This window comes from Carassius gibelio, chromosome B3 (assembly GCF_023724105.1).
Source record: "Carassius gibelio isolate Cgi1373 ecotype wild population from Czech Republic chromosome B3, carGib1.2-hapl.c, whole genome shotgun sequence".
Taxonomy (NCBI): Eukaryota; Metazoa; Chordata; class Actinopteri; order Cypriniformes; family Cyprinidae; genus Carassius; species Carassius gibelio.
The window spans coordinates 53,385,359-53,412,873 of NC_068398.1; the positions used below are offsets into that span (position 1 = coordinate 53,385,359).

General features: G+C 39.4%; 1 protein-coding gene across 1 annotated transcript; it reads left to right on the forward strand.

Moving 5' to 3' along the window:
• The first annotated feature begins 1,693 nt into the window (after positions 1-1,693).
• On the forward strand, positions 1,694-21,456 carry LOC127951844 (cadherin-like protein 26). The gene is made up of 18 exons (XM_052549909.1): positions 1,694-1,878; positions 2,077-2,321; positions 3,184-3,300; positions 3,745-3,894; positions 3,964-4,108; positions 6,806-6,969; positions 7,295-7,423; positions 7,695-7,877; positions 16,745-17,040; positions 17,753-17,895; positions 18,181-18,408; positions 18,541-18,762; positions 19,434-19,555; positions 19,651-19,746; positions 19,869-19,958; positions 20,066-20,107; positions 20,211-20,297; positions 20,393-21,456. Exons 2-18 carry the CDS (start codon positions 2,295-2,297, stop codon positions 20,594-20,596), a joined length of 2,445 nt encoding a protein of 814 aa, XP_052405869.1. The 5' UTR covers positions 1,694-1,878; positions 2,077-2,294; the 3' UTR covers positions 20,597-21,456.
• Positions 21,457-27,515: the final 6,059 nt, after the last annotated feature.

The following is a 27,515-nucleotide window of genomic DNA, read 5'->3' on the forward strand; positions in this document are numbered from 1 at the left end:
TTAATTATGAAATGAAAAAAATGGAAATTATTGAATAGAGGACTAATGAACATGTTTTTACTTATCTTAGTTTTCACTTGTTATTTAATAGCAGATACTAGAATGTTAATATTATTGCATTACTCATTTGTTGCAGTGTGGTTATTGATTAATAAGAATAGGTTTTCTAAAGAGGTACCAGATAATATGTCGATACCTTTAATATTTGTCTTAAGATGAAGTCTTTGGTTCAAAATGTTCTTTCTATCATGAGTCACAAATTCAGTCAGGAACTATAAGCATTTTTCATTGTGACTGTAATGTGTGAAGTTCTTGAAATGTACTAGATTTTTGCAACATGCTACTACGGTAGTGCTCAGATATTTGCAGAATCTGTGGAATTCACTTTACAAACACCAAACATTGCCAACATGATTTTAAACTCTCCTCAGACTGCACATTTAGGCCTTTAAAAACGACAGGTGCACTTGTAAAAAGGTTCCTGAACAGCAGTCTGTTAATGTCATTGCTCGTGCTTGCCAAGACCAAAACATGTAGAAGTGAAGTGACATTCAGCCAAGTATGGTGACCCATACTCAGAATTTGTGCTCTGCATTTAACCCATCCAAAATGCACACACACAGAGCAGTGAACACACACACACACACACACACACAAACACTGTGAGCACACACCCGGAGCAGTGGGCAGCCATTTATGCTGCAGCGCCCAGGGAGCAGTTGGGGGTTCGATGCCTTGCTCAAGGGCACCTAAGTCATGAACACAGCTGTTAGTGCACTCCCCCCACCCACAATTCCGTCCGGCCCGAGACTAGAACTCACAACCCTTTGATTGGGAGTCCAACCCTCTAACCATTAGGCCACGACTTCCCCTATGTAGTGCGGTGTTATTCAAGCAAATGTTATTCAAGGACAAACAAAAGAGAAAAAGCTTAAAGTTTGATTGAGCTTCCAACATGGTATTTTGACATGATAAAGAGGTTTTCATGTTACTCACAGATCTGTCATTTAAACATTGACACACGTGGAGGGCTAGCAGTGCCACTTGCAAATGATCAAATCCACATTTTAAGCAACTTAGAAATGAGTTCAAATAAGTGGTATATCAAAAAAATACAGAAATCGCAATGAGTGTAAGTAGAAACTTAGGTCACACTTTATTTTAAGGTCCAATTCTCAACCATTAACTATTAACTCCTAATTAGCTGCTTATTAATAGTTTATAAGGTAGTTTAGGGTATCATGGATGTCATGCATTATACATACTTTATAAGTACTAATAAAAAGCCAATATATTAATAATAGGCATGCTAATAAGCAACTAGTTATTAGTGAGAATTGGACCCTGTACTAAAGTGTTACTGAAACTTAAATGTGTGAGTTTTGGGCAATACCACCCTTTTGTCCAAGCTACAAAATCCAATTTGCATCAATCTTTGGATTCACAAATTGGGCCCTGAACAGGCTTGAAATTGATAAACACAGCATGCATATTTATGAATATAGTGGAAAAGTTGTATAGGCTTTTCGTTGATGTCTTTTCTGAGTTTGACAGGAACGGTCGTTTATTTTTGTGAATTATTCTTTTTATGTGTGCGGTTTCCTCTCTGGCTGGTAACGCAGATGTTGCAGGTGTGGTCACAGGTATGTGTGACCAATGAACTGGTGTTTGACTGACACCTGGTTGGGCTTGAGTGACTACTTCTGCAGTTCATGCACCACAGTTTGGATTTGAGTGTATTCTGCATCCATGTTTATGGCTAAATGCACTACAGAAATCTCCAGTAAAAATATCAAAAACTTCTTCTTAACCTGCTGCCACTTTCGACTAGACATCATTTTCTGAGATTTATGCTCAAAACAACAATCTGCAAGTGGGGTAAGAAATATAAACTAAAATGTATATTTAAAAATATATATATTATTTTACACAATCTTAAGTATTAGTTAAGCTTCAATCATTTTATCCTGTAAGAGTGTTTAGATATTTGTACTGGGAAACAATTGATTGAAATATATATTTTTTTTATTTATTTTTGTGGGATAACTCATTTTATCTCTCCCTCTCCCCCTATAGAAACATGTGTAATGTCTCTCTCTCTGTAATGTCTTAGTGTGTACACTGATACTATAACTAAGACTGCCCCGGGGTGTAGTTACCTGTACTTCTGCACTACACAGGTATGATCTCACCTCTCAGTCCAATGCAGAAGCAGGTCTGAGCGTGAGAGTTCGTGAGATTCCAGTGTTAATGCTTTCTACTTCATATTGTGAACAGAAATTATTACAGCTACAATGATGATCAGCTACTTGGTGCTTATGGTAAGTACAGTTTGTATTGTTGTCACAGTTATTCAATAGGTCAATACTCAGTAAGATCCTGAATCTAAATGTCTTTTTATTTTGTTGCTTGTTTGGTGTTATTTTTACTTAGGTAAGTAATTTTTACTTAGGTAAGTAATAGTAAAAATGTGCTATGTTACATTGAGAAGTTATTTATACCTGAACAGTTCCCATTTCAGTCATATTGAATATTTTGGGGCTATATATATATATATATATATATATATATATATATATATATATATATATATATATATATATATATATATATATATAATCATCAATTAAATGTCAGTTTATTTGTAATTAGATAAATTCAGATATTGTGACTGTTGGGACCTTAATCAGTCAACTGTGCAGTAAAGATATAATTAATATAATAATATAATTATTATTAATAATAGAAGAATTCACTAAAATTTAATATTATACATTTTATGGAAGCCTGTGCTTTTATATGTGTATTCGTGTGACATGAGCGCCTACAGAGTTATTTTTCTGGAGGTCAGTTGAGAAAAACAGCAGCAGAGGAGAGTTTAGTAAATGGCCTTTCCCAAACCTGTTTCACAACTTTGAATTCTCAGGTGAACATACAGAGCAAGTTCAAAAGTAGGCAAAAAAAAAGTGCCCTTTGACCATGGTTTTATGACAGAAATGACTAAAAATGATCTGAATGTTAATGACTGAATGGCATTTTCAATGGTGAAACAAAGCTGTTGCATCATGTTCACATTATTTAAGTTTAAAATGTTCTTTTAGCTTTAGGTTTTTTTTCTGGTCATAATGAATGTAAAATGTTTAAAGCCATGCAGTAAATAACACACACTGTTTCTGTTGAAAGGGAATTGTCTGTCTGTGCAGCACGGAGCCTCTCAGACGCCATAAAAGAGCCTGGATTATAGACTCGTTTGAAATAGTGGAGGAACACCCAGGGCCTTTCCCTTATGATCTGGGCCAGGTAAATATCATTTCTCTAAAATAATCTTCTGCATATTGGTATTAAATAAAAGAAAATTGAATGGGGTGGTATCGTGATAAATTTCAATTAAATAAATTAAACATTTTGAACTTTTCATTCATAAAATAATAAAATTTAAAAAAGATAATGTGAAAAATTGCTTTTAAATTAAAATTTATTACAATTTGTTTTATAATTTCATTGATGTTGCATTTTAACTTAAACTTAAAAAAAATTATATATCATGATATTTCATAATATTACTGTTTTTATTATATTTTTGTTCAAATAATGCAGGACCGTACACATTCAAGTTATTATTAGAAACTATGAAATTCCTTGCTTTAAAAGTATCAGTTAAATTACAAATTAGTAAGTAGTTATCCAGTAAGGTGACAATATTATAAAATTCCCTTCGAGAACATTTATTTCCCCAAATTCTAGATTAAACTGGACCGTAGCTATTTAGTGGAGTTTAAGCTAAAAGGCAAAGGTGTGGATGAAGACCCAAAGGGTGTCCTGTCAATCGATCCAAAAACAGGAGTCATTAAAGTCCACCGGAAAGTCGACTATGAGCAGTACAGCGTTCTGATGGTAAGTGGAATCATCATTAGATTGTAATAAGGGCATAAGCTGGAAATTCATTTAATCTTCCCTTCAAAGCTGACTTTTCAAGCAAGAAATAAGTCCAACTTGGCCGTAGATACACAACTAGGCATGGAGGTCAACATACTGGACATCAACGACAACCCGCCGGAATTCAAGAGGAAGCTTTATGATGTCACTATAAACGAAGCAGCAAAACAAGGTCAGTATCATTTTTATCATCTATAATCATGTGCATCTAACATTGCTCCTTTGGACTATAAGTTGAATTTGGTTGCATCATAAATAAAAAGTAATATTTTTTGCATAATTCAACAATTAAGCCTGATTGGAAATGACAATCAGTAAAAATATTCACAATTCTGCTTTTGCACATTGCCTTATATTAGACAACTGTAATATTGTAAATTTCACAATGGTTCTTTGAAATTGATTTAACGCCATATCATAATAACTTTACAAATAATGTAAATGTTATTTGTAAGATATACATATTTTATGATTGAAAGTCTAAGTCCGAGACATGTTTATTCATTAAAGTCATCTGATAATTAGTATGATTAAAATATGAAAAATATGAAACTATAATTATACGAATTACATTAACCTTCATTAAAAATCACACATACCCTTAGGACGCCATTACTGACGAATTGGCTCTCTTATGTCCCAGTTTTTGTTACGTCCTGTGACTCAGAAGGGGACGCAACAAAAACTGGGACATAAGAGAGCCAATTCGTAAAGAAACGTTTTATTTAGATAAGACAAATATACAAAACGTTTTACGGTAGTATTCAAAAGTCAGTAATGGCGTCCTAAGGGTATGTGTGAGAATGTAATGTGCTGTGGTCTCGTGATGTGTGCAAAAAGAAACATCATCAAAGGCAAGGGAAAATTGGGCACAGGTGTCACGGATGCAACCAGGTTACGGCGGGGCGGAGTCATCCGAAGTCTACTGGAAAAAAGCCCAATGAATATCCAGGTCGTCACACACCCATAGTTGAAGAAACTCAAATATATTTAGCATTTATTAATAAGCTTTTATTTATAAGGTCTTACCATACATACAATTAACATAAATGGAGAGTTAAACATTTTTAACAAAAGAATTAAAGCACAGTGAAAGTAATGCTAAAGTGGTCTATATGACTTGTTTTATATATTTCAAGATTTTTGGTGCCAAACAAGTGTTGTGTGACAAAAATATATACATTATTATTTTTATTATTATTATTATTATTCATTAAAATCTTCATATCCCTAAGATAAGTAAGAGTGTCTGATTTATGAACAGATGTTTCAAGTCAGATCTTTTCAAGGAATTGCTGAATATGAGAAGAATTGAGAGATTCAGACTGCTTCCATTCTCAAGTTCAAATTACTATTTTAAAAATTCAGTCACAGAAGTGAACAGCCTATACATTTATATTTGATAGATGCTTTCAACGTTATATTACTGACAGTTAATTATTTTTTAAAACTGTATTCAAAGTTAACATTGAATCAGTTTTCATTAATTTCATTCACTAGTAATCAAATCAAATCAACTTTAGCTTTGCATGTACTGTTCGATGCATGTACGATCATGGACTTTTAGTTTGTTGTCTTTCCTCTTGTTTTCCTGTTTTGACCTAGTCCCCCCACTGTGTCTGATTACTTTATTCTGTTCACCTGTGTCTAGTTAATTATCTTAATTTGCCTGTGTATTTAAGTTCCTGTCTGTTTGTCAGATCTCGTCTATGTTTTCATGTGCAGAGCCTTCCTCTTGTGGATTTACATTCTTTGTGAAATATTACAGAAAATTTGAATAGGTGTTTTGAGTACACCTGATTGTGACAGAAGATCTGACCAAAACAAAAAGTTTAGCGACATGTTTTCCTTCATTTGTTTCTTCGTGTTTGAAATTATTTCTTTTTTATTTGTATTTTTTTGGTTATGGATCACCCCAACTTCCTCCTTTCCCTCCAGGATCACACTAGACTATTCTTAGACATTTCCCACCACCTCTTCTTCAGTCCTCACCACCACCTCCGCTGTCCCCTGTCAGCCCCTCAGCTCACCGTCAGCCCACTATCTGTGGTGTGGGTTTGCCAGTCTCTATCAGTGTTGTGGCTAGAAGATCCCAGTCTTCGCCTCGGCCTGTCGACCCATGGCTCCTAGATCCCTCATCTCTGCCATAGCTTGTCAGGTCGCCTGGCTCCCTCATCTCTCCAGCTCCACCTTGGTCTGTCGTTGACCCGCCATCGCCTCAGGAATCCACTCTGGCTGTGCCTCGTAGATCCGTCTCACCGGCTCCATTGGGCTTCTCCCTCCCTCCAGCTCCACCTCCACCTTGGTCCTCTGTCGCTCCATCTCTGGCCTCCCGGATCCCAGCCTACACCTCGGTCGCCTGTACATCTGGCCCCTTCAAATAATCCCTATCGCCCTGGTTCGTCGAATCACCGTCTCTGCCCTCTCCCATCTGCTCCGCCACTGTTGGTCTGTCCACTGGGGTCCTCAGCCATTCCTCCACCATGGCTCCTCCCTCCGTCTGATCCGCCATGGTTCCTCCTGATTCCTTTGCGGCTCCTCCCTCCATCACCACCCTGTTCATTACTTGTGGATTTACGTTGTGTGTGTGGATAATTAAAGATAATCTTACCTTCAACATCTTGAGTGTTTTGAGTACACCTAATTGTGACAGCTATATGTTTGAGGAAGTCCTTTTGCATAATTTTTAAAGCATAATCCGTTCCTATTCATTGCAATTGTATGCGAAAGAGTGACTAGGAAAATATTTAGATTTTCTCATTTTGTTTTCCACAGGTGAAAGTCATATTGATTTGGAACAACATGAGGACGACCAAATAATAACTATTCCTTGAAGGAATTAATTAACATTATGATTGTCTTCTTGCAGGTGGTTTTATTGTAGGTGTAGTAGCTATTGACAAGGATGCGGCAGGAACTCCAAATTCCACCATTGACTACAAAATTACTTCTGTCACTCCACCAACTAAAAATGTGGAATTCTACATACAAGAAAGTGGTGCAATATCTTTTAAAGGATGCCTTGATTACGAGGTAAAAAAAAAAAAAATTGATTACGCAATGCATATATTTACACTTTGTTGTTACTTGTACAGTGTTTAACATACTGAATGGCCTATAGCATATGCATGCCTGTGTCATGCTAGGATTTGAGTATTTTAGTACCAAGACATGAGCCATCATGTTTGTGCCTGACAGTCCAACAGGCATCCCAGTCCAGTTTCAGTGAAACATGTGAAAACATGTCTTTAAAATATCTTGACATTTGTCAGGTGATTTAATGTTAGCATGTAATTGAAAAAAAAATAATAAGTTTTTTGAGTATGTATGTAAAGAGTCAAACCAGTTTTCTTTTCAGGTTGCTAATAAATACACTATAACAGTTGAAGCAAAAGACCGTGGAGTTGTAAAGCTGTCAAGCACAGCTACCATAATTGTCAACCTTCAGGATGGGAACAACCATCTACCGGTTATCACAGGGCAAACGGTTAGTGTAAGAGGGGTTAGTTCACCCCTCTCCAAAAATGATAATATCTTGTGTTGTTCCAAACCTGTATGAGTTTCTTTCTTTTGTTGAAAACCAATGGTCATATTTTGTAAACAAACAGTTGCCATTGGTAGCCATTTTTTTTAAACAATGGAAGTCAGTGGCTACCAGCAACTGTTTGCATACCAACATTCTTCCAATTATTTTCTTTCGTGTTCAATCGATCTTTAATTTTTGGGTTAATTATTTTTACATTTTGCCACTCATCCAGGGTTCAGCTGATGTGTTGGAAGGGACAAATGGTACTTCACCTCTCAAAATACATACAGCTGATGCTGACACGCGTCTCACTGCTGCATGGAGGGTCAGATACTCCATACAAGGGGATGAAGGTGGCCACTTCTCCATCTACACCGATCCAGAAACCAATGATGGAATCCTCACAGTGGTTAAGGTATGTTTACACACTCTAGGCGATTCTTTAAGTGTCATGCTTTGTTCACATCACATTATAAAGACAAAATACATTTTTGGGATATTGAGTCATTATAGGTCATTAGTATAGTACATGATGTGGCAAGATGTTACACTCCCCACCTTATTTTTCTCTTGACCACAGATCGCTGTTCAAACATTTCAGTCATGACAACTCTCTGGATAATTGCATGACAGCTATTTCAACTTTATTTTAAGGTTTGGTATTGGCAGGCTAGATCTGCTACAGTGCTGCAGAGCAAGTAGACTTGCTTCTGCTAAATGCTCGGATCATGAAATTTAAAGGAAACTTGCTGCTCCTGGTACTAGAGAAAAGAAGATCCTCTGTTGCAGATCTAGGCAGGTTGTGCTGGGGAAGAGGGGGCTAAAATGATGATACAAATTGTGTTCATTTTATATGTCCTACTTGTAAAAGTAAATAATAATGAGTAAGTGAATCTGATTGGCTGAGAACATTAAATTGAATGAACTAATTAGAATGTGAATAGAATTTCATAGCTGAACTGTTCATTTAATGGATGGCTATGCTCTTCTTGGTAATTTCATCTGAATAACGACATGTATAATATTTAGTCATTCTGAATGGTATTGAGGTTAATTTGATTTATTTATTTAGTTAATAATGTATTTGTGGAAATGTTATTGTTTTTTTTTATTTTTAAGTAAACAATATTTTTATCGACGAAGAGAAAGATAAAGTTAGATCATTGAGGAGAGATTCCCCAAGATATATGGAGTTTTTTTTTCTTTTTCTTTTTCAATAAAACATGTTTGAAAGTAAAACTAATTATATATATATATATATATATATATAGATATAGATATAGATATAGATATAGATATATATAGATATAGATATATATATAGATATAGATATATATATATATATATATATATATATATATATATATATATATATATATATATAGATATAGCAAAATAATTATACTCCATGTGAAGTTAACCTGTGGCAAATTCAATTGAATGGGTATGATTTGAAAAGGCACACATGTCTTAATAAAAGGTCTAACAGCTGGTAATGCATATCAGAGCCAAAATCAAGCACTGAGGTCAAAAGAACTGCCTGTTGAGATCAGAATCCGAGTCAAGCGAACTGGGGAAGAGTTCAAAAAAAAAATTATGCTTCATTAAAGGGTCACAGAAGCATGTAGTCTCTGTTAACCTTAAAGGTCCTGTTTTACGCGCTTTTTTGAAACTTTGATTGTGTTTACAGTGTGCAATATAACATGTTCATGTTTCGCGTGTAAAAAACACAGGATTTTTCACACAATTCACCTATCTGTGCTGTTTTCACTGTCATAAAAACGGGCTGATGACTTCCTGGTTCTATAAAGTCCCTCCTTCAGAAATATGTAACCAGTTCTGATTGGGCCAGCGGTTCCTGTGTTTTGATTCGACAGCAGCTAACAGCACGCTGCCCTCCTGCAAACGCGATTGGACTAGTTTTGGACTAGTTTTGAGAAGCAAGTGGGCAGGAGCATGTGCAGGAGATGTATTTATAGTCACAGGAACGTTTTTACTGACGAGATGCGCATGAAAACCACATTTGTTATTTTGCACAGCCCTAACATCTAGTTAACAAAGCTAAACAGCGTTGCCCTTTGTGTAATAAGTTACAGAAACTGTTAAATGCACCAACTTAAATAATAAAATACACTTATCGGTTGTGGTCCATAAACAACACCTTCTCCAGACAAAGAGGGAACTGCTCCATCTTTCAAGAATAATCTTTGTGCGAATCCGGCATTAAACTGATTGAGATTGAGGAAGCTGTCCTCAGCAAAATGTGCTGCACATAGTTTTACATGTGGATTATATTTTTTCCGGAACTGAGTTAAACATATATTGTAACCATTAATCTCCAAGTACAGCGTCCCTGGGAAGCCCAAACAAAGAGGATTGGACTCCGAGATGAAAATAACAGCGTTTCAACGACATGGCGACAAACACAAGCAAAGCTCTTCTTTGTTCTCTGTCGGAGCGCAACAAGGACACAACCCCTTTTTTTTGCATTCATGTGGGCGGAGTTTAGTCAAAAAACTGTTTTAGTGATGTCATTACTGCAGGAACTAGAGGGATGTAGTCCAAACTGGTCGTTCGATGTAGGTGAATTCTGTGAAATAAAATATCTTGCTTGGCATTGAACTTTGAGCTTTAGAATTTTACAGATATTATTTATACTCTAACAACAACATTACACACTAACTAAAGTTTAAAACATAGAATCACGAAGACGGGGACCTTTAATGGAAGAAGTTTTAAACAACTTTCCTTCTGGCTGAGCAACTGATGGAGAAAGGCTTTGGTTTGAGTGGTGACCAAGAACTTGATGGTCACTCTAGTTGAGCTCCATGATCATATGTCAGAAGGACAATGAGAAACAAGACTCTCTGGTCTGATAAACTTCAATTCTAAAAATGTTGTTTGAAGGAAACCAGCCCTGCTCATCACCTGCAGAGTACCATCCCCATAGTAAAGTGTGCTGGTAGCAGCCTCATGCTGTGGGGCTGTTTTTTAGCGACAGGGACTGAGGGACTCGTCAGAGTAGAAGGAAAGATCAGTGTAGCAAAATATAGTGATATCCTTAATGAAAACCTAGTCCAAGGGATTCAGAACCTGAGACTGGGCAGAAGGTTCATCTTCCAATAGGACAATGGCCTTATGAATACAGCAAGAGTGGCTTATAGACAACTCTGTGAATGTCCTTTAGTGACCCAGTCGCCGCCTGAGATTTAACCCAATCAAATATTTTTGGAGAAACTTGAAAATGTGTGTCTGCCCCCATCCAACCTGACAAAGCAAAGTTTTGCTTGCAAGTGAAGTTGTATCTCAGTGGGTGGTCTCTAGCCACCAGGATGAAAGACCTTTTTTTCTATTGGTCACTTACTAATTGTTATTCACCCAAAAAAAATGTTTCCATTGTGTACTGTATATACGGTAAGGGCTAGATGTTGGAAGTATTGTCTACGGCGAGACACTGGCAAAATACTAGTAATACAAAATACTAATATTTACTTGGATCTTTCGCATAAATGAGTAAGCAGCATTTTAAACAATAAAAATATAATATGCACCTTTGCTCAATATTTAATTACAGCTTCAGATGCATTATATTTTCGTTAGCTACAAGCAGGATTTTGGGGTTTTGGCTTAAGCAATTAAGCATTTTGTGGGCCCAAGGTGGCCGCCTACCTTAACCTAAAGGGTAAGTCCACCTCTGATCTTATGCTGCCATGTTGTCAGAATCCGGAAGTGTAGTTTGATGTAATGTAAATTTCACACACAATGTAAATTGCACACATCTACTGAACAAAAAATTATCATCTAGTTAATTCTTAAAAACCTACATTTTCAAAAATGAACATAACTCCTTCAAAATTTGTGTTTTGGGTATGGATGAATGTAATTTACTTTGTAGAACAAAACATAAAAGTACCACCAAGCAATGTTTACCACAAGCCTTTTATTACTCATTAATTGAAAAACCCCATTATAAAACCACATAGGAAAACCTCAAACAAACCACAACTAGTTACAATATGTCAGGCAGTACTCAATTTCATTGTCCGCAATGGACTCATAATAAAGTAAACAATCTGGTAGATATCTATGAGGAATATGGTTTACAATCCTTCCAGAATCTCAAAACTCAATATAATTTGCCGAAGGGTTTACTTATTCAACATCAATCAATCAATCAATCACCTTTATTTATATAGTGCTTTAAACAAAATACATTGCGTCAAAGCACTGAACAACATTCATTTGGAAAACAGTGTCTCAATAATGCAAAATGATAGTTAAAGGCAGTTCATCATTGAATTCAGTGATGTCATCTCTGTTCAGTTGAAAATAGTGTCTGTTTTTATTTGCAATCAAGTCAATGATATCGCTGTAGATGAAGTGACCCCAACTAAGCAAGCCAGAGGCGACAGCGGCAAGGAACCGAAACTCCATCGGTGACAGAATGGAGAAAAAAACCTTGGGAGAAACCAGGCTCAGTTGGGGGGTCAGTTCTCCTCTGACCAGACGAAAACCAGTAGTTCAATTCCAGGCTGCAGCAAAGTCAGATCGTGCAGAAGAATCATCTGTTTCCTGTGGTCTTGTCCTGGTGCTCCTCTGAGACAAGGTCTTTACAGGGGATCTGTATCTGGGCTCTAGTTGTCCTGGTCTCCGCTGTCTTTCAGGGCAGTAGAGGTCCTTTCTAGGTGCTGATCCACCATCTGGTCTGGATACGTACTGGATCCGGGTGACTGCAGTGACCCTCTGATCTGGACACAGACTGGATCTCGTGGCCACGGTGACCTCGGAACAAGAGAGAAACAGACAAATATTAGCGTAGATGCCATTCTTCTAATGATGTAGAAAGTACAGTGTTATGTGAAGTGTTTCCGGTTCCGGTTTACCTAATTAATGCAGCCTAAAAAATCCTTTAACGGTTTTGGATATTAAAAGCATATTAGTATGTTATGTGTATGCCAGGTTAAAGAGATGGGTCTTTAATCTAGATTTAAACTGCAAGAGTGTGTCTGCCTCCCGAACAATGTTTGGTAGGTTATTCCAGAGTTTAGGCGCCAAATAGGAAAAGGATCTGCCGCCCGCAGTTGATTTTGATATTCTAGGTATTATCAAATTGCCTGAGTTTTGAGAACGTAGCGGACGTATAGGAGTATAATGTAAAAGGAGCTCATTCAAATACTGAGGTGCTAAACCATTCAGGGCTTTATAAGTAATAAGCAATATTTTAAAATCTATACGATGTTTGATAGGGAGCCAGTGCAGTGTGGACAGGACCGGGCTAATATGGTCATACTACCTGGTTCTAGTAAGAACTCTTGCTGCTGCATTTTGGACTAGCTGTAGTTTGTTTACCAAGCGTGCAGAACAACCACCCAATAAAGCATTACAATAGTCTAACCTTGAAGTCATAAATGCATGGATTAACATTTCTGCATTTGACACTGAGAGCATAGGCCGTAATTTAGATATATTTTTGAGATGGAAAAATGCAGTTTTACAAATGCTAGAAACGTGGCTTTCTAAGGAAAGATTGCGATCAAGTAGCACACCTAGGTTCCTAACTGATGACGAAGAATTGACAGAGCAACCATCAAGTCTTAGACAGTGTTCTAGGTTATTACAAGCAGAGTTTTAAGGCCCTATGTTTAACACCTCTGTTTTTTCTGAATTTAGCAGTAAGAAATTACTCGTCATCCAATTTTTTATATCGACTATGCATTCCATTAGTTTTTCAAATTGGTGTGTTTCACCGGGCTGCGAGGAAATATAGAGCTGCGTATCATCAGCATAACAGTGAAAGCTAACACCATGTTTCCTGATGATATCTCCCAAGGGTAACATATAAAGCGTGAAGAGTAGCGGCCCTAGTACTGAGCCTTGAGGTACTCCATACTGCACTTGTGATCGATATGATACATCTTCATTCACTGCTACGAACTGATGGCGGTCATATAAGTACGATTTAAACCATGCTAATGCACTTCCACTGATGCCAACAAAGTGTTCAAGTCTATGCAAAAGAATGTTGTGGTCAATTGTGTCAAACGCAGCACTAAGATCCAATAAAACTAATAGAGAGATACACCCACGATCAGATTATAAGAGCAGATCATTTGTAACTCTAAGGAGAGCAGTCTCAGTACTATGATACGGTCTAAATCCTGACTGGAAATCCTCACATATACCATTATTCTCTAAGAAGGAATATAATTGTGAGGATACCACCTTTTCTAGTATCTTGGACAGAAAAGGGAGATTCGAGATTGGTCTATAATTAACAAGTTCTCTGGGGTCAAGGTGTGGCTTTTTTATGAGAGGCTTAATAACAGCCAGTTTGAAGGTTTTGGGGACATATCCTAATGACAATGAGGAATTAATAATAGTCAGAAGAGGACCTATGACTTCTGGAAGCACCTCTTTTAAGAGCTTAGATGGTATAGGGTCTAACATACATGTTGTTGGTTTAGATGATTTAACAAGTTTATACAATTCTTCCTCTCCTATAGTAGAGAATGAGTGGAACTGTTCCTCAGGGGGTCTATAGTGCACTGTCTGATGTGATACGGTAGCTGACGGCTGAATGGTTGCAATTTTATCTCTAATAGTATCGATTTTAGAAGTAAAGTAGTTCATAAAGTCATTACTGTTGTGGTGTTGGGACATGTCAACGCTTGTTGAGGCTTTATTTTTCATTAATGTAGCCACTGTATTGAATAAATACCTGGGGTTATGTTTGTTTTCTTCTAAAAGAGAAGAAAAGTAATCAGATCTAGCAGTTTTTAATGCTTTTCTATAGGATATGCTACTTTACCGCCAAGCAATACGAAATACCTGTAGTTTTGTTTTCCTCCAGCTGCGCTCCATTTTTCGGGCTGCTCTCTTTAGGGTGCGAGTATGCTCATTATACCATGGTGTCAAACTGTTTTACTTAACCTTCCTTAAGCGTAAAGGAGCAACTGTATTTAAAGTGCTAGAAAATAGAGAGTCCATAGTTTCTGTTACATCATCAAGTTGTTCTGAGGTTTTGGATATGCTAAGGAATTCGGATACATCAGGAAGATAACTTAAAAAGCAGTCTTTTGTGGTAGAAGTGATGGTTCTTCGATACTTGTAACAAGAAGTAGAATTTACAATTTTGGCTATATGAAGTTTACACAGAACTAAATAATGATCTGAGATATCATCACTTGGCTGAATAATTTCAACACTATCAACATCAATTCCATGTGACAGTATTAAATCTAGAGTATGATTTCGACAATGAGTAGGTCCTGAAACATGTTGTCTAACACCAATAGAGTTCAGAATGTCTATAAATGCTGATCCCAATGCATCTTTTTCATTATCGACATGGATATTAAAATCACCAACTATTAAGACTTTATCTGCAGCCAGAACTAACTCAGATGTAAAATCACCAAACTCTTTAATAAAGTCTGTATGGTGCCCTGGTGGCCTGTATACAGTAGCCAGTACAAACATAACAGGGGATTTATCATTAACATTGGTTTCTCTGGATAATGTTATATGAAGCACCATTACTTCAAACGAGTTATACTTGAAGCCTGCCCTCTGAGAAATCCTGAAAACGTTGTTATAAATTGAAGCAACTCCTCCCCCTTTGCCTTTTAGACGCGGCTCGTGTTTATAACAATAATCTTGGGGGGTGGACTCATTTTAACATCTCACTTTAGTCAGGCTGTTGTCCCCACATGCTTCAATGCTACCACCATCATTTCAGTTCCGAAGAAGCCATCTCCATCCTGCTCCAATGAATACCGTCCTGTTGCACTTACTCCCATCCTCATGAAGTGCATTTGAACAGCTAGTCATGCACCACATCAAGTCTGCCCTCCCCCCTCCCCGGACCCCTTCCAGTTTGCATATCAGTGACACCGGTCGACCGATGATGCCATTGCCACTGCCATTCACTCAGCACTCACACATCTAGAGGAAAAAGTCTCATACATCAGAATGCTGTTCATAAATTTCAGTTCAGCATTCAACACAATCTTTCAACAGCGCATCCACAAACTGGTCCAGCTGGGTCTCATTTCGATGTGCAACTGGCTGTTGGACTTTCTGACCAGAAGATCTCAGGCAGTTCGGGTCGGCAGCAACACATCCAATACCATCACACTGAACACTGGGGCCCCCCAAGGATGTGTGCTGATCCTCCTCCTCTTCACTCTGCTGACCCACGAACAACACACTGTCACACAACACCAACCTATTCATTAAGTTTGCAGATGGCACGACTGTGGTGGGTCTCATTAGCAACAAAGATGAGACAAACTACAGGAGCAAGGTGAGCCGCCTGGCCGGGTGGTGCAGTAACAACAATCTCTCTCTGAACGTGGAAAAGATGAAGGAGATTGTTGTTGACTTCAGGATAGTGCACACTCAGCATGCTCTTCTGACCATCAATGGTGCGACTGTGGAGAGAGTGAGCAGCACCAAGTTCCTGGGTGTGCACATCACAGAGGACAACTCCTGGACTGACAGCACCACAGCACTGGCCAAGAAAGCACAGCAGCATCTCTACTTCCTCCGCAAACTGAGAAGAGCCAGAGCCCCGGCCCCCATCACCTTCTACAGAGACACCATCGAGAGCATCCTGACTAGCTCACTTTGTGGTATGGAGTCTGCAATGCATCCTGCCAGGAGACTCTTCAACGCATTGTAAGAGCAGCTGAGAAGATCGTTGATGTCTCTCTCCCCTCCCTCCAGGACATTTATGGAACCTGTCTCACACGTAAAGCCCTCTGCATCGCAGGTGATCCCACCCACCCATCCCACAGCTTCTTCAGTCTGCTTCATCCAGGCCAGGACCAGCAGACTGAAGGACAGCTTCATCCATCAGGCTGTCAGGAACCTGAACTCCCTCTCGACCTCGAGTTTTGTGTTGAAACGAACGTAAAGCCAATTTTCTGTTGTACCTTCATTTTGTAAATGAGGCCCATTATATTTTGATTTGAATAAAAAAGACAAAAATAACTCCATAGAGAACTGGGACCTGAGCAGCATGTTGGTACTAGTGTTATTATGTTTACATGTAATACTTAATGTTATTCATGGGGTTATTATTCAACAAGTCAGACGTACATTTCAGATGTCTTTGCTATTCATTAAAATCTATAGACTAATTGAGTGAAATCATTCAGTTTGAATTTACAGTGTTGCTATTATGACATATGTTCAGTAAAAATGCCTGTGATCTTGGAATAAATTGACATTGTACAGGCTACTGGTATTAAGTGTATAATTTTTTTTTTTTTTTTTTAGCCCTTAGACTTTGAAGAAAAAGCAGAACATAAACTCACCATCTTTGTAGAGAACGAAGAGTCTTATTTCTCTTGTGAGGTGAAAGAGAGATCTGCAGATGGACTCTGGAGAATCATCACAAATCCAGCAAAACCATCCTCTAGGGATATTACCATTACAGTGGAAGATGCCAATGACCCGCCATTCTTCCTAGATCCAGTAAGAAAAGTAATTTTGGAAGAAAATGGTGTTGTTGGTGCTTTTGTGGACAAAGTGACAGCAGTCGATCCTGACACTGGACGTCGCCACAAACTTGAGTATGTGTGCAATCATTATAATGATCTGGCTCCAAGTACTTTCTGAACAATGAAGCAATAGTTAAAATGTTTATTTATTTATTTTTTTAAAGAAATATGGTACAAACACAGTTTTCAAGGAAAAAAAATATTTCATATAGGGAAGTTTGTTCCATGGTTTTAGATTTATTAGATTATTTTAAATAAAAATGTTTATATTTTTATATCTAATATAAATGGGTCCAAAAACTTTTTGGTGCCACTCCATATGGAGGATCCAGGCTATTATAAACTGCAAGAGGACATTCAATCCAAATGCAAAAGTTTATTGAAGGAGTTGTCCACAAACATATTCCAAAAACAGGCAAAGGTCATACACAAACAGGCAATCCAAAACAGCAACAGAGTAAGGGGCTGAGGCAAGCAGAGTAATCCAGGAAACAGGCAGAATAACAAGAATAACAAGGATAGAAGGCTTAGAACTGCAGTTATGGCACATACAAGACTTAGCAATGCATGCCAAAATGAACCAGGCTTAAACAGAGTGAGCAGACAGGGTTAACCAGACAATCAATGAGTGCAGAGGAGTCCGTGCAAAGGGTTATGGGAAAAGATGTCCAAGAATGAGTGACCGAGGACTGCGATGGCGTGCCATCTGGTGGTTATCAAAGGCACTCCAGCTGGTGATCGTGACAGAATGTGTCTGTTGAAAATACACTTTTTTTTCTTCCAGGTATTCTATTGATCAGGATCCTGCAGGCTGGTTCAGAGTAGACCAAACAACTGGGGAAATATTTGTAAAAGAGTCTTTGGACAGAGAGTCAAGTCATGTGAACAATGGGACTTATACACTCACTGTCCTTGTGACAGAGAAGGGTAATACTATATATATATATATATATATATATATATATATATATATATATATATATATATATATTTGCATTTGGCTTGCAAATAAACTGGTAACAACTACATTCATCCTCCATCCATCCCCCATGTTTCCAAACTGCTTGTCCTACTGTATGTAGGGTCTGAGGGATGCTAGAGCCTACTCCAGCATCTTGAACTATAGAAAGAGACAATACCTACAATACCTACATAGTTTACAGCTAAAACTATTATTACCTCTTTTTTCATTTTTTATCATTTAATTGACAGATGACCATCCTCCAATGACAAGCACTGCTACCATTCAGATCTACGTTGAAGACAAAAACGACAATGTGCCCCTTTTAAAGGAGAACATGATTTCTGTCTGTCAGTCTGATGAAGTGTCACATGCAGAGATCACAGCCTTTGACCTCGATGGAGATCCGTACAGCGGCCCATTCAGTTTTGAAATAGTAGGAGATCATAAGAAAGAATGGAGCTTTGACCCCAGTCATGGTAAATAAGAGTTTTATATGATGCTTCATATAGAACCTCATATAGTCTTTTCAACTTTAGATTAGCCTTTTACTAAACTCTTAGGCAAGAGTCATCAGTCACCTTTCGTATTTTTTTTTCTGTGTCTTTTAGGTAGCACAGTGCATTTGGTGAAGGATAAAAGTGTTCATACCAGTCTGTACACACTGATTGTGAAAATCTCTGATAAACAGGGCAGGTTTGTCCTCCAGAACCTCTCTGTTGCTTTGTGTGATTGTGTGGTTTCACCAAACTGTCTGACGCAGCGTAACACACAGCAAAAAGTGGGAAGTGGCATGAAAGGAATTACCATCCTTGCTGCGCTGATGATTTTGGGTGAGCACAGGATTCTGATAAATTCCCTTTTAATTGATTTGATAAATACATTTTATATCCTGTGTTGTCCTACTATTATTGTGGCAGGAGGACAGTTAACTAACTTTTATATTATAATTATTATATAAATTTAATATATTAAGTTATTTTGACGTGACCAAATTATGTAGTTTCAAAGCAAAACATAATACTAAAATAAGAATACCAAATTCCCCCAAACATGTTACTCTCATTGTCCTATGCAAAGCATGATAGGAACTATATATTATTTTTTAAAATATGTATAATGTTTTCTGTTTTGTACTAATAATACAATGATATATAAATAACCCACTGTAATTTCTGCAGTGCGTTCTGCCCAACAACAAATCGGAGGTTGAGTTAAAACAATATTTAAACAAAATAGTTTCTTAAAAAAAACAATATATATATATATATATATATATATATATATATATATATATATATATATATATATATATATATATATATATATATATTTGGGGGTAATGTTGTTAGCTTTTGTTTAATCCAAGCTGAATCAAACAAGTATACACCTGAAATCATGATTTTCCATTAGGATTATACACAAATGTATGTGCACTATGTTATAACTTGTTGTTTTTAAGATGAAAAAGCATGTTGAATCTGAAAGCCACTTTTCCTTTTAGCATGTCTGTTGCTGTCTCTCACTTGCTCTTGTGGGACTGTGAAGTCTCTGGCGCAGGTAGACGATGTCTTAGAAGATGCCCTTCTGCCTTCTAACATAGAGAAACCTGGCACTGATTGTGTGGTAATACCTTCATTAAGATTTCTAATGAAAAGCTAAATGGCACTTTCACAGTGAAGTCTAATACAGGTTTACTCTATTACTCCACATTCATGAAGGTCCCGACTATTCTACTGAAGAACACATCTGTAAGTCACTCAAAGGACACAACTCTTGCCAATTATGGGGTTCAACAGACAGCTGACATTCAGAGGGTAAACATTTATATTTGTTGCATAATGAGGTCTTGGGAATAACTAAGAAATCCTTAAAGAGCCACTGTCATTCTTTACACTACAAAGCATTGTATTGTATTCATTTTATTTGTTGATTACAGGTATCTCGCAAAATTATGGCCGCTCCGAGTCTCCCAGTGGAAATCGATGAGTGCTGGTCTAGAGACAGATCACAGTGCTATTCCAGTGAGGTAATACAGCAGTTCAATATCTCATTTATGAAACTGTCACAATCAAATATCCTTTGAAATTAAAAGTAGAGGTTCAGTATTTACTGTACTGTCTTCTGTTCCATCAGACATGGATGTCTAACCAGTATCAGAGTGGCAACCGCTACCAGGTAAACCTTTATCATTTTATGACATGTTTAAACTTGTGACTGTTCAGTGAAACTTATGAAATCTTAAAATCAGTAATATACAGGAATATTCTTATACCCTAAGGGTTCAACATTTAGCAGGAGGAGCTCACAAAGACGACAGGGTGCCTATTTCATCAGCTGCTCAACTTTACAACGCTTGCTCTCGCAGGTACATTCGCCTTCAGGTTTCCACCCAGGCACGCAAGAGATTAATTCAACATTTATTAATTCATTGACTAAACATAATTCTTTCTCAATTTTCAGAGGCTGCATTCAATACAGTGCCTAGAAAATGAGTTGCTTGATTACGAGCCTCAGCTTTATGCCCTTGAGGACAACCCTGATAATTTTGTAGACCTGGATCCCATAGACCTGCCTATGAATGAGTTTGACCCCGAGAAGCTCTCTGATCTTGGACCAGCATTTAAGAATCTGGCTTACATCTGTAGCCCAGAGAAAGTGTTCTAATCAGAAATGATAGAGAATAGGACCAGATAGTCAGGAGTCAGGAGGATGAAGATGTTTCACCGATGTTTTGAACAGAAGGCTAATTGTTGAAAAAAAAAAAAAAATCAGTGGAGAGATTTTCTTTGTTAAATGTCATTCATAGATAAACTCCTCTGTTTGATTCTCTTTTTGTTCTTATGTTATTGTTATGTCTTAAATGGGTTGGTGTGATAGCATCATTTCTTTACGAATTTCTGTGAATTATTCAAACATGCAAACATTCCCACACATTCGGTCACAGAATGTTGAGAGCATATTTTTTACAGCCTAAATTTCTTCATTCACAACTGGTCTCAAATGTTGCCATTTGTGAGAGAAATTCTCCCTTTGAGAGATTTATTTCAAGCGCAAGTGAAATGCACATGCAAAGAAAAGTTATTCCTACCTCAATTTCAGAAAATACAATGATCTATTTCAATCATGTTTACATATTTTAAAACATATAATATGATGGAAATATTGTACTCAGGGTTACATAGCATTATGTCTTTATTAATCTTCCATTAGTTGTGCTGCCTGTTTTGTGAGAGGATTGTGTACCTGAACATATGACATTTAAATGGCTTTTTATCCTTACACAATTAAAAAAGATCTACAAAAATGTGAAGGAAGTTATTGAATAGTCCACAAATGTATGATTTACCTGTAGCAATGTATTTTTGCCTTTGACCCAGTGATTGAAGTAGAAACAAATTGGCACCGATTTCTTAATTAAAAAGTTTGTTTAGAGAATGGGACACCACACTTGACCTCATGTCATCATGCCATTTCAGCTGTCATGTATTCTTTTAATTTGAGAAAATAAAGTAGATTTTTCATGACCACACTGGTCGTGGAGTAATATTAAATATCAGTAGCTTACTGTATATTTTTAGGTAAAGTATTGCTTTAACACTTCGGTAGTTTGTCATTTCTCAGTTGAAAGCTGAAGGAGGCATTCTATGTTTTCTGTGGTATTTGACACAATATGAGACATGTATGTCAGCAGTGACAGGAAGGATGCAGGAATAGGTGTAGAAATTTGACATTTTATAATCAGTCTCAGTTTTGTATTAGGTGAAATCGTTAATTCCAGGTTACTTTATGCTGATGATGTGACCTGGAAGATAAGGACTAATACAAAAACATTTATGAATTGTATATTTAATGGATATAATACAGAAAATGCAGAATGCAATGTGGTAGATTGTTTTTTCTGGAAACGGATAACTATAATAGTTTAGCTGATTACTAAAATAGTCTTTGTGTAAGGGTAGATGAAGATTTGAGCTTAAAGTTACATTATATATACGTTATAACGTTGAAAAAGTTATGCCTTTGATTCAAGGTCCGCAGAAACACACCACATGTAATATTGCCTTACGGGAATAGAATAAGGGTGCAGACAAATATTACATTTAGACAGTATATTTTGTATGGGTTAGAGCAGTTTTAGACTAATGGTGAGCAGGTTATAGATCAGCATCCAAAAGACAGGGCTGTTTCTTTTAACCAATTAGAAATTATTTGTGCTTGTGAGTCATGGTAATCTATTTGGTTTGTGGACATTGGGTTGACAGGTACAGTATTGAACGCTGGGTTTTGGACAAAGTGTTTGTCACTGAAGCCTGTTTCACTTGTCTAAATACATTTGCAATAGATTGACTGGAAGCAAAGTACATTTCTCATATAATATAAACTGTAATTGTGTGAATGGCATCTTCACTAATAGGTGTTTTTTTCATCCTTGGGATGTCCAGATGGCAGCAGAGACTGACAGATTCAGCTGCAGACCTTCTTCACCTCTGCGTTACTGATTAAACACTGTTAAAATTAACAGTCAAATAAATGAATTAATTTCACTCCATTATAACTGTTAGTTCACTGCACTTGATAGAATCAGTTACAGCATATTTTTAATTCCCAGCATGATTTGCTTCAGACTCTGTAAGGAAAGTAAGGGTTTTTGCTCAAGAGAGCTCTATAAGTTAAAATTAGGAGACCACTGCAAAATGATCAGTTTCTCTGGTTTGACTATATGTGTGAGTAAATGTCAGAAGTGCCCCTCTACACACTAACAGAATCACAGGAACTAGAGCCAAACAGATATTTTAGAAGCCTTTATCCAATTTATTCCTTATAATTCACACACTAAAAACTAGGGCAGATCTTGCCACAATGAATAAATACACAATTTTCTACAAATGGATTAAAATCTGTTCCCAAACAACAGCTATCCAGATTGCTCTTCAAGCTGGCTGTTTAAGTCAACCCACACCGGGGGGTGGGGGTGGGGGGGGGGGTGGGACATGGCGATCGCGAGACACAGGGGTTCCTTGGAGTCGTGGCTGTATGCAGAAACGTTAGAGCGGGGAATCCTGGAAACGTCTTCACCACCGGCAACGTATCTTCTCCGACCCAAACAAGGAGTAATATGGCAAATAAATAAAAGACAGAACCACAACAGAGCTCAAACTCTCATTCCTGGACGAGTGCAGAAAAACTACTTTCCTGTCCAGGATGGGGATGACGCCTTCCACTCCTTTGAGCTGTCTAGCAGGCGGCCTGACTCCAGTGTGCCTTGGCAGCTTTCTGTCCTATAAAGAATCAGCAAAAAGTCCTCAGCAAAGCAACTACAGCGAGCGCTAGACCATCGGCATCAAGCAATGGATTACGAGAGGGAAAAAAAGAACGTCCCTTTATAGGAATACTTGCGTGCGTTGTTTACTCGTATCTTCGATCGATCATGCTGTTTGCCAGCCGAGGAGCACCCGCGTAGGAAAGATAGATCACCGTCCGGACTCTCCTGCATCGTAAGTTTCCGTCCCTTTTATAGATCTATAAGTTTATGATTATAATGATCAGGAGGTGTGGCAGCTATTTAGTCAATGGGGATCACCTGTAGTAGTCCATTACACACCCACAGTAGGCTTCCAACAAAACAACGTTAACACACGTGCTCATTATAAACACACATCACACCTGCTCAATATCTTTACACACTGACACTGCACACTACACTGCATCTCACTGCAATCAAATTAAAACACACACCCATTACAAGGGAGCCATACTATCCCTCAACCCACTTTACATTTTCCCCATCTGACAGCTACCCCCCCCCCCCCCCACACTTTAACATAAGTCGTCCCGACTATGTAACCACTTGGTACCTCAATGGCCGGGTGCCCTGTGTAGATCGCTGGGAGCGACGTGGCCCTAGGGACTCTTCTGCAGGGGCTTCTGATGGTGGACATTCCATCTCTGCTGGACCATCATGTACCTGAGGGGCTGTACTGGGCCTCCCTTGAGAGTCAGGGTCGCTGCTAGTGGCCTCCGCCTCCTCTAATTGATGTAATTCCAAGTGTGATGGAGGGTTTGGAACAGTTACCTCAGGTACTGGTGGGGGCAGAGTGCTCCAGAATACCAGGGGTCTGTATCCACGGTTGTTACCACCCCCCCTGTGGCCAAGATATTCCTTCCACCTGGATGGATCGCGCCGATTCATTGGCTGGCAGCTGTGGAAAAGACACTGGACACACTCGCAAGTTATTCCTATGAGCAGTAAGAATAGGACCTTCCTCACCTTCTGGACGAATCAGGTATACCGGTCGGCCCGGGCGCAGTTGGGAAACTACCACAAAGGGTGTTGGTCACCATCGAGTTGCCAGCTTTCCATGGGCTCGCCGACGGAAGTGCCTAAGAAGAACACGCTCCCCAACTAGGAGGTCCAATGCCTTGGCTCTCTGATCCCGACGAGCCTTATCATTTTGCTACCTCTGCCATGTATGTTTTTGGACTACTTTGTATGCCTGGCTAAGTACCTGGTTGTGGGACTGGACCCAACCATTAAGGGTCTGTCGCTTGGTCAACGGCCCAGCCTCGTGAATCCAATCTACTGGGAGCCTTGCATGTCTTCCAAAAACAACATAGTAAGGAGTGAATCCAGTGGTACCATGTGGAGTAGTATTGTACGCCTGAAGAAGGGCAGGTAATCTCGATGGGCCACTGGAACTGTGCCTCATCTATTAAGGTTCCTAGCAGCTTCAGGAGTGTCTGGTTAAATCTCTCACAGGCTCCGTTACCCTGCGGATGGTACGCCTTAGTACGCTTCATCCGGCATCCATACAAGAGACAGAGCTGCTGAAATAAATCTGAAGGAAAGGCCGGTTTTCGTATGAGCACTGGGAACCAGATCTGGCTACAGGACTCACCCATATGCCCCTCCATTCTGGTTATTCTCCGCAGGGCATACTGGCCTACTTCAGTCTGGTCCCACTCACGTAAGAGCTGCTGGAGTCCCACACTCAGTCCAACCTGTTCTTCTACAGGAAGGGGTTGACCCTGTTGTTTCCAGGAGAGCAACTGACTTAAGTGCGGGTCTTCACGTTGTCGTTTGTACCACACAGATTGTTCTGTAAAATCCTCCCCTTCAGTGGACTTTGCTCCCACAAGCCAGGTCATAACCTATTGTTGTTCCCCTGGAAGTCTAGATAGCACGTCAGCATTACGGTTAGCAGTCCCTGGACGGTATCGGATTGTATACTTGAAGTTGGCTAGCTGGGCTGCCCACCGTTGTTCTACCGCGCCACGCTTCGCCGTCTCCAAGTGCACGAGTGGATTATTGTCGGTAAAGACTTCTACCTCCATTCCCCACAGATAGTCTTTGAACTTATCGGTCAGTGCCCACTTAAGGGCCAGTAGCTCCAACTTGAACGAGCTGTAATTCTGGTCATTCTTTTCAGTAGGGTGGAGACTTCGACTGGCATAGGCAATGACACGTTCCTTTCCATCCTGAACCTGGGCCAACACTGCACCCAGACCCTCCAGGCTCGCGTCCATGTATAAACGGAAAGGTAGGTTGAAATCGGCATAAGCTAAAATGGGAGGACTCACCAAAACTTCCTTCAGCTGTTGAAATGCCTGTTCACACTCTGTGGTCCAATGGAGGGGTGCAGTCTTGTGGGCGGTTGCCATGCCGGGTAACAGGCCATGGAGGGGAGCAGCGAACCCAGGAATATACCGACAGTAATATCCCACCAATCCAAGGGAGGACCGGAACTGGCGGACATTCTGCGGGGCAGTCCAGGCCTGGATGACTGCAGTCTTCTTAGGGTCAGTGGTTACCCCTTCTGAGCTTACTATATGTCCCAAATAGGTCACTTGTTTCTTGAATAATCGACACTTTCTGGGCTGTAGTTTTAACCCATGGCCACTGAGTCGCTCAAACACTCTGTCCAAGTCCTGAAGGTGCTGATTGAAGCTTGATGAATACACAATGACATCATTGAGGTATATTAATAGTGATTCATTCAAAAATTCACCAAGACAGCGCTGCATGAGTCTTTGGAACGTTGCTGGCGTGTTACAAAGCCCAAAGGGCATACGCTCAAACTCATATAGCCCTAGAGGGGTGGTAAAGGCAGTCTTCTCCCTGTCCCGCTCGTCCACCTCGAATTGCCAGTAGCCACTGGCCAGGTCCAATGTTGAGTACCATTGGGCACCTTTGAGACTAGTCAGAGACTCCTTGATGCGGGGGATGGGGTAAGCATCTTTATGCGTGGCAGAGTTCAACTTCCGGTAATCTACACTGAATCGCCAGGACTCATCCTTCTTTTTTACGAGTACGACTGGTGCAGCCCACGGGCAAGAACTCTCCCTGATGACCCCACCATCCAGCATATTCGCAAAGATGGAACGCCATTTCATCAACAACTCCTGCAGGCGTTGGCGCTGCTCCTGGTTTAATGCAGCACCCTCTTGTTCCAGGCCAGATGGTAAGGTGGGGGGATCGGCACAGACAGTGCTGACCCCAACTTCGACCACTCCAGGGCTGCCCGGTGTCAGTATAAGCTCCCTCTGCCCAATGATGTGTTCGGGTGGCAGTGGGTTAACCTCTGCAAGTGGACGATGCTGGGGGACCTCTACAGGGAACATAGTTGGATTGCAGCGTCTCAAAGGTAGGTGGCCATCATGCACTACAGCAATAGTGTGTGCTGTACGCCAACTTGACTCCTCATCTGCCAATGGTTCAATCAGCACTGTACAGTTGTCTCTAGGCACTTCATCACTCGTTCGACACCACAGCACCATCTCTGTCTGAGGAGGAATAACAACAGAAGGCTGCTTAGTTAGCTTCGCCACCCCATGTCCCAATGCTGTTAGCCCCTTCTGCTGTATTCATCAACACACTGCAAAGGCCTTCTCCCATACATTACCTTCAGTTGGCGCCACAGCAGCCCGGAAAGCCACCACCCCTGGATGGATACCCTGCATGAGTTCTTTCCAGCATTCGGTTATCACATTCATTCCCAAGACTGCCCTGTCACTGCCCAAACACTGGTCTTCAACAATTATCACACCCTTGGTAGTAATGCATACCCCTCCTACCTTACAGTCCATCATGGCATAGCCTATGTAAGGTATTCGTAGTCCATTGGCTGCCTTCAGTGTCAACAAGTTGGATTCATCTATCGTATTAAGGACAGTCTCCTGGAGTTGGCTCTTAAACAGGGTCTCACTAAAGAGGGTTACTTGAGAACCTGTATCCAAAAGACACTTAATTTGTTTACCATTAACTTCAACTTTTACTCCAGGACACGTACCTATTAAAGCAGGTTTTGACAACGGACCACCCTCGGTTGCATTCACCCCCGTCACTCCTTCCCCTGTGACGGGGGTCGCTAAAAACCCTTTGATTGTCCTCGTCTTGGGCAGTATCTCTGTATATGACCTGCATCACCACAATCCAGACAGATTGGCCGGCCATGTACGTCCCACTGATAATTCATGGTGGATGGAGGCGGACGTTGACGTCGCACTGGAAGAGGAGCCTGCCGGGTCCCAGGAATGGCTAATTGGCTAACTACCGGAGCCACATAGGGAGATTGATTCCGCAGTT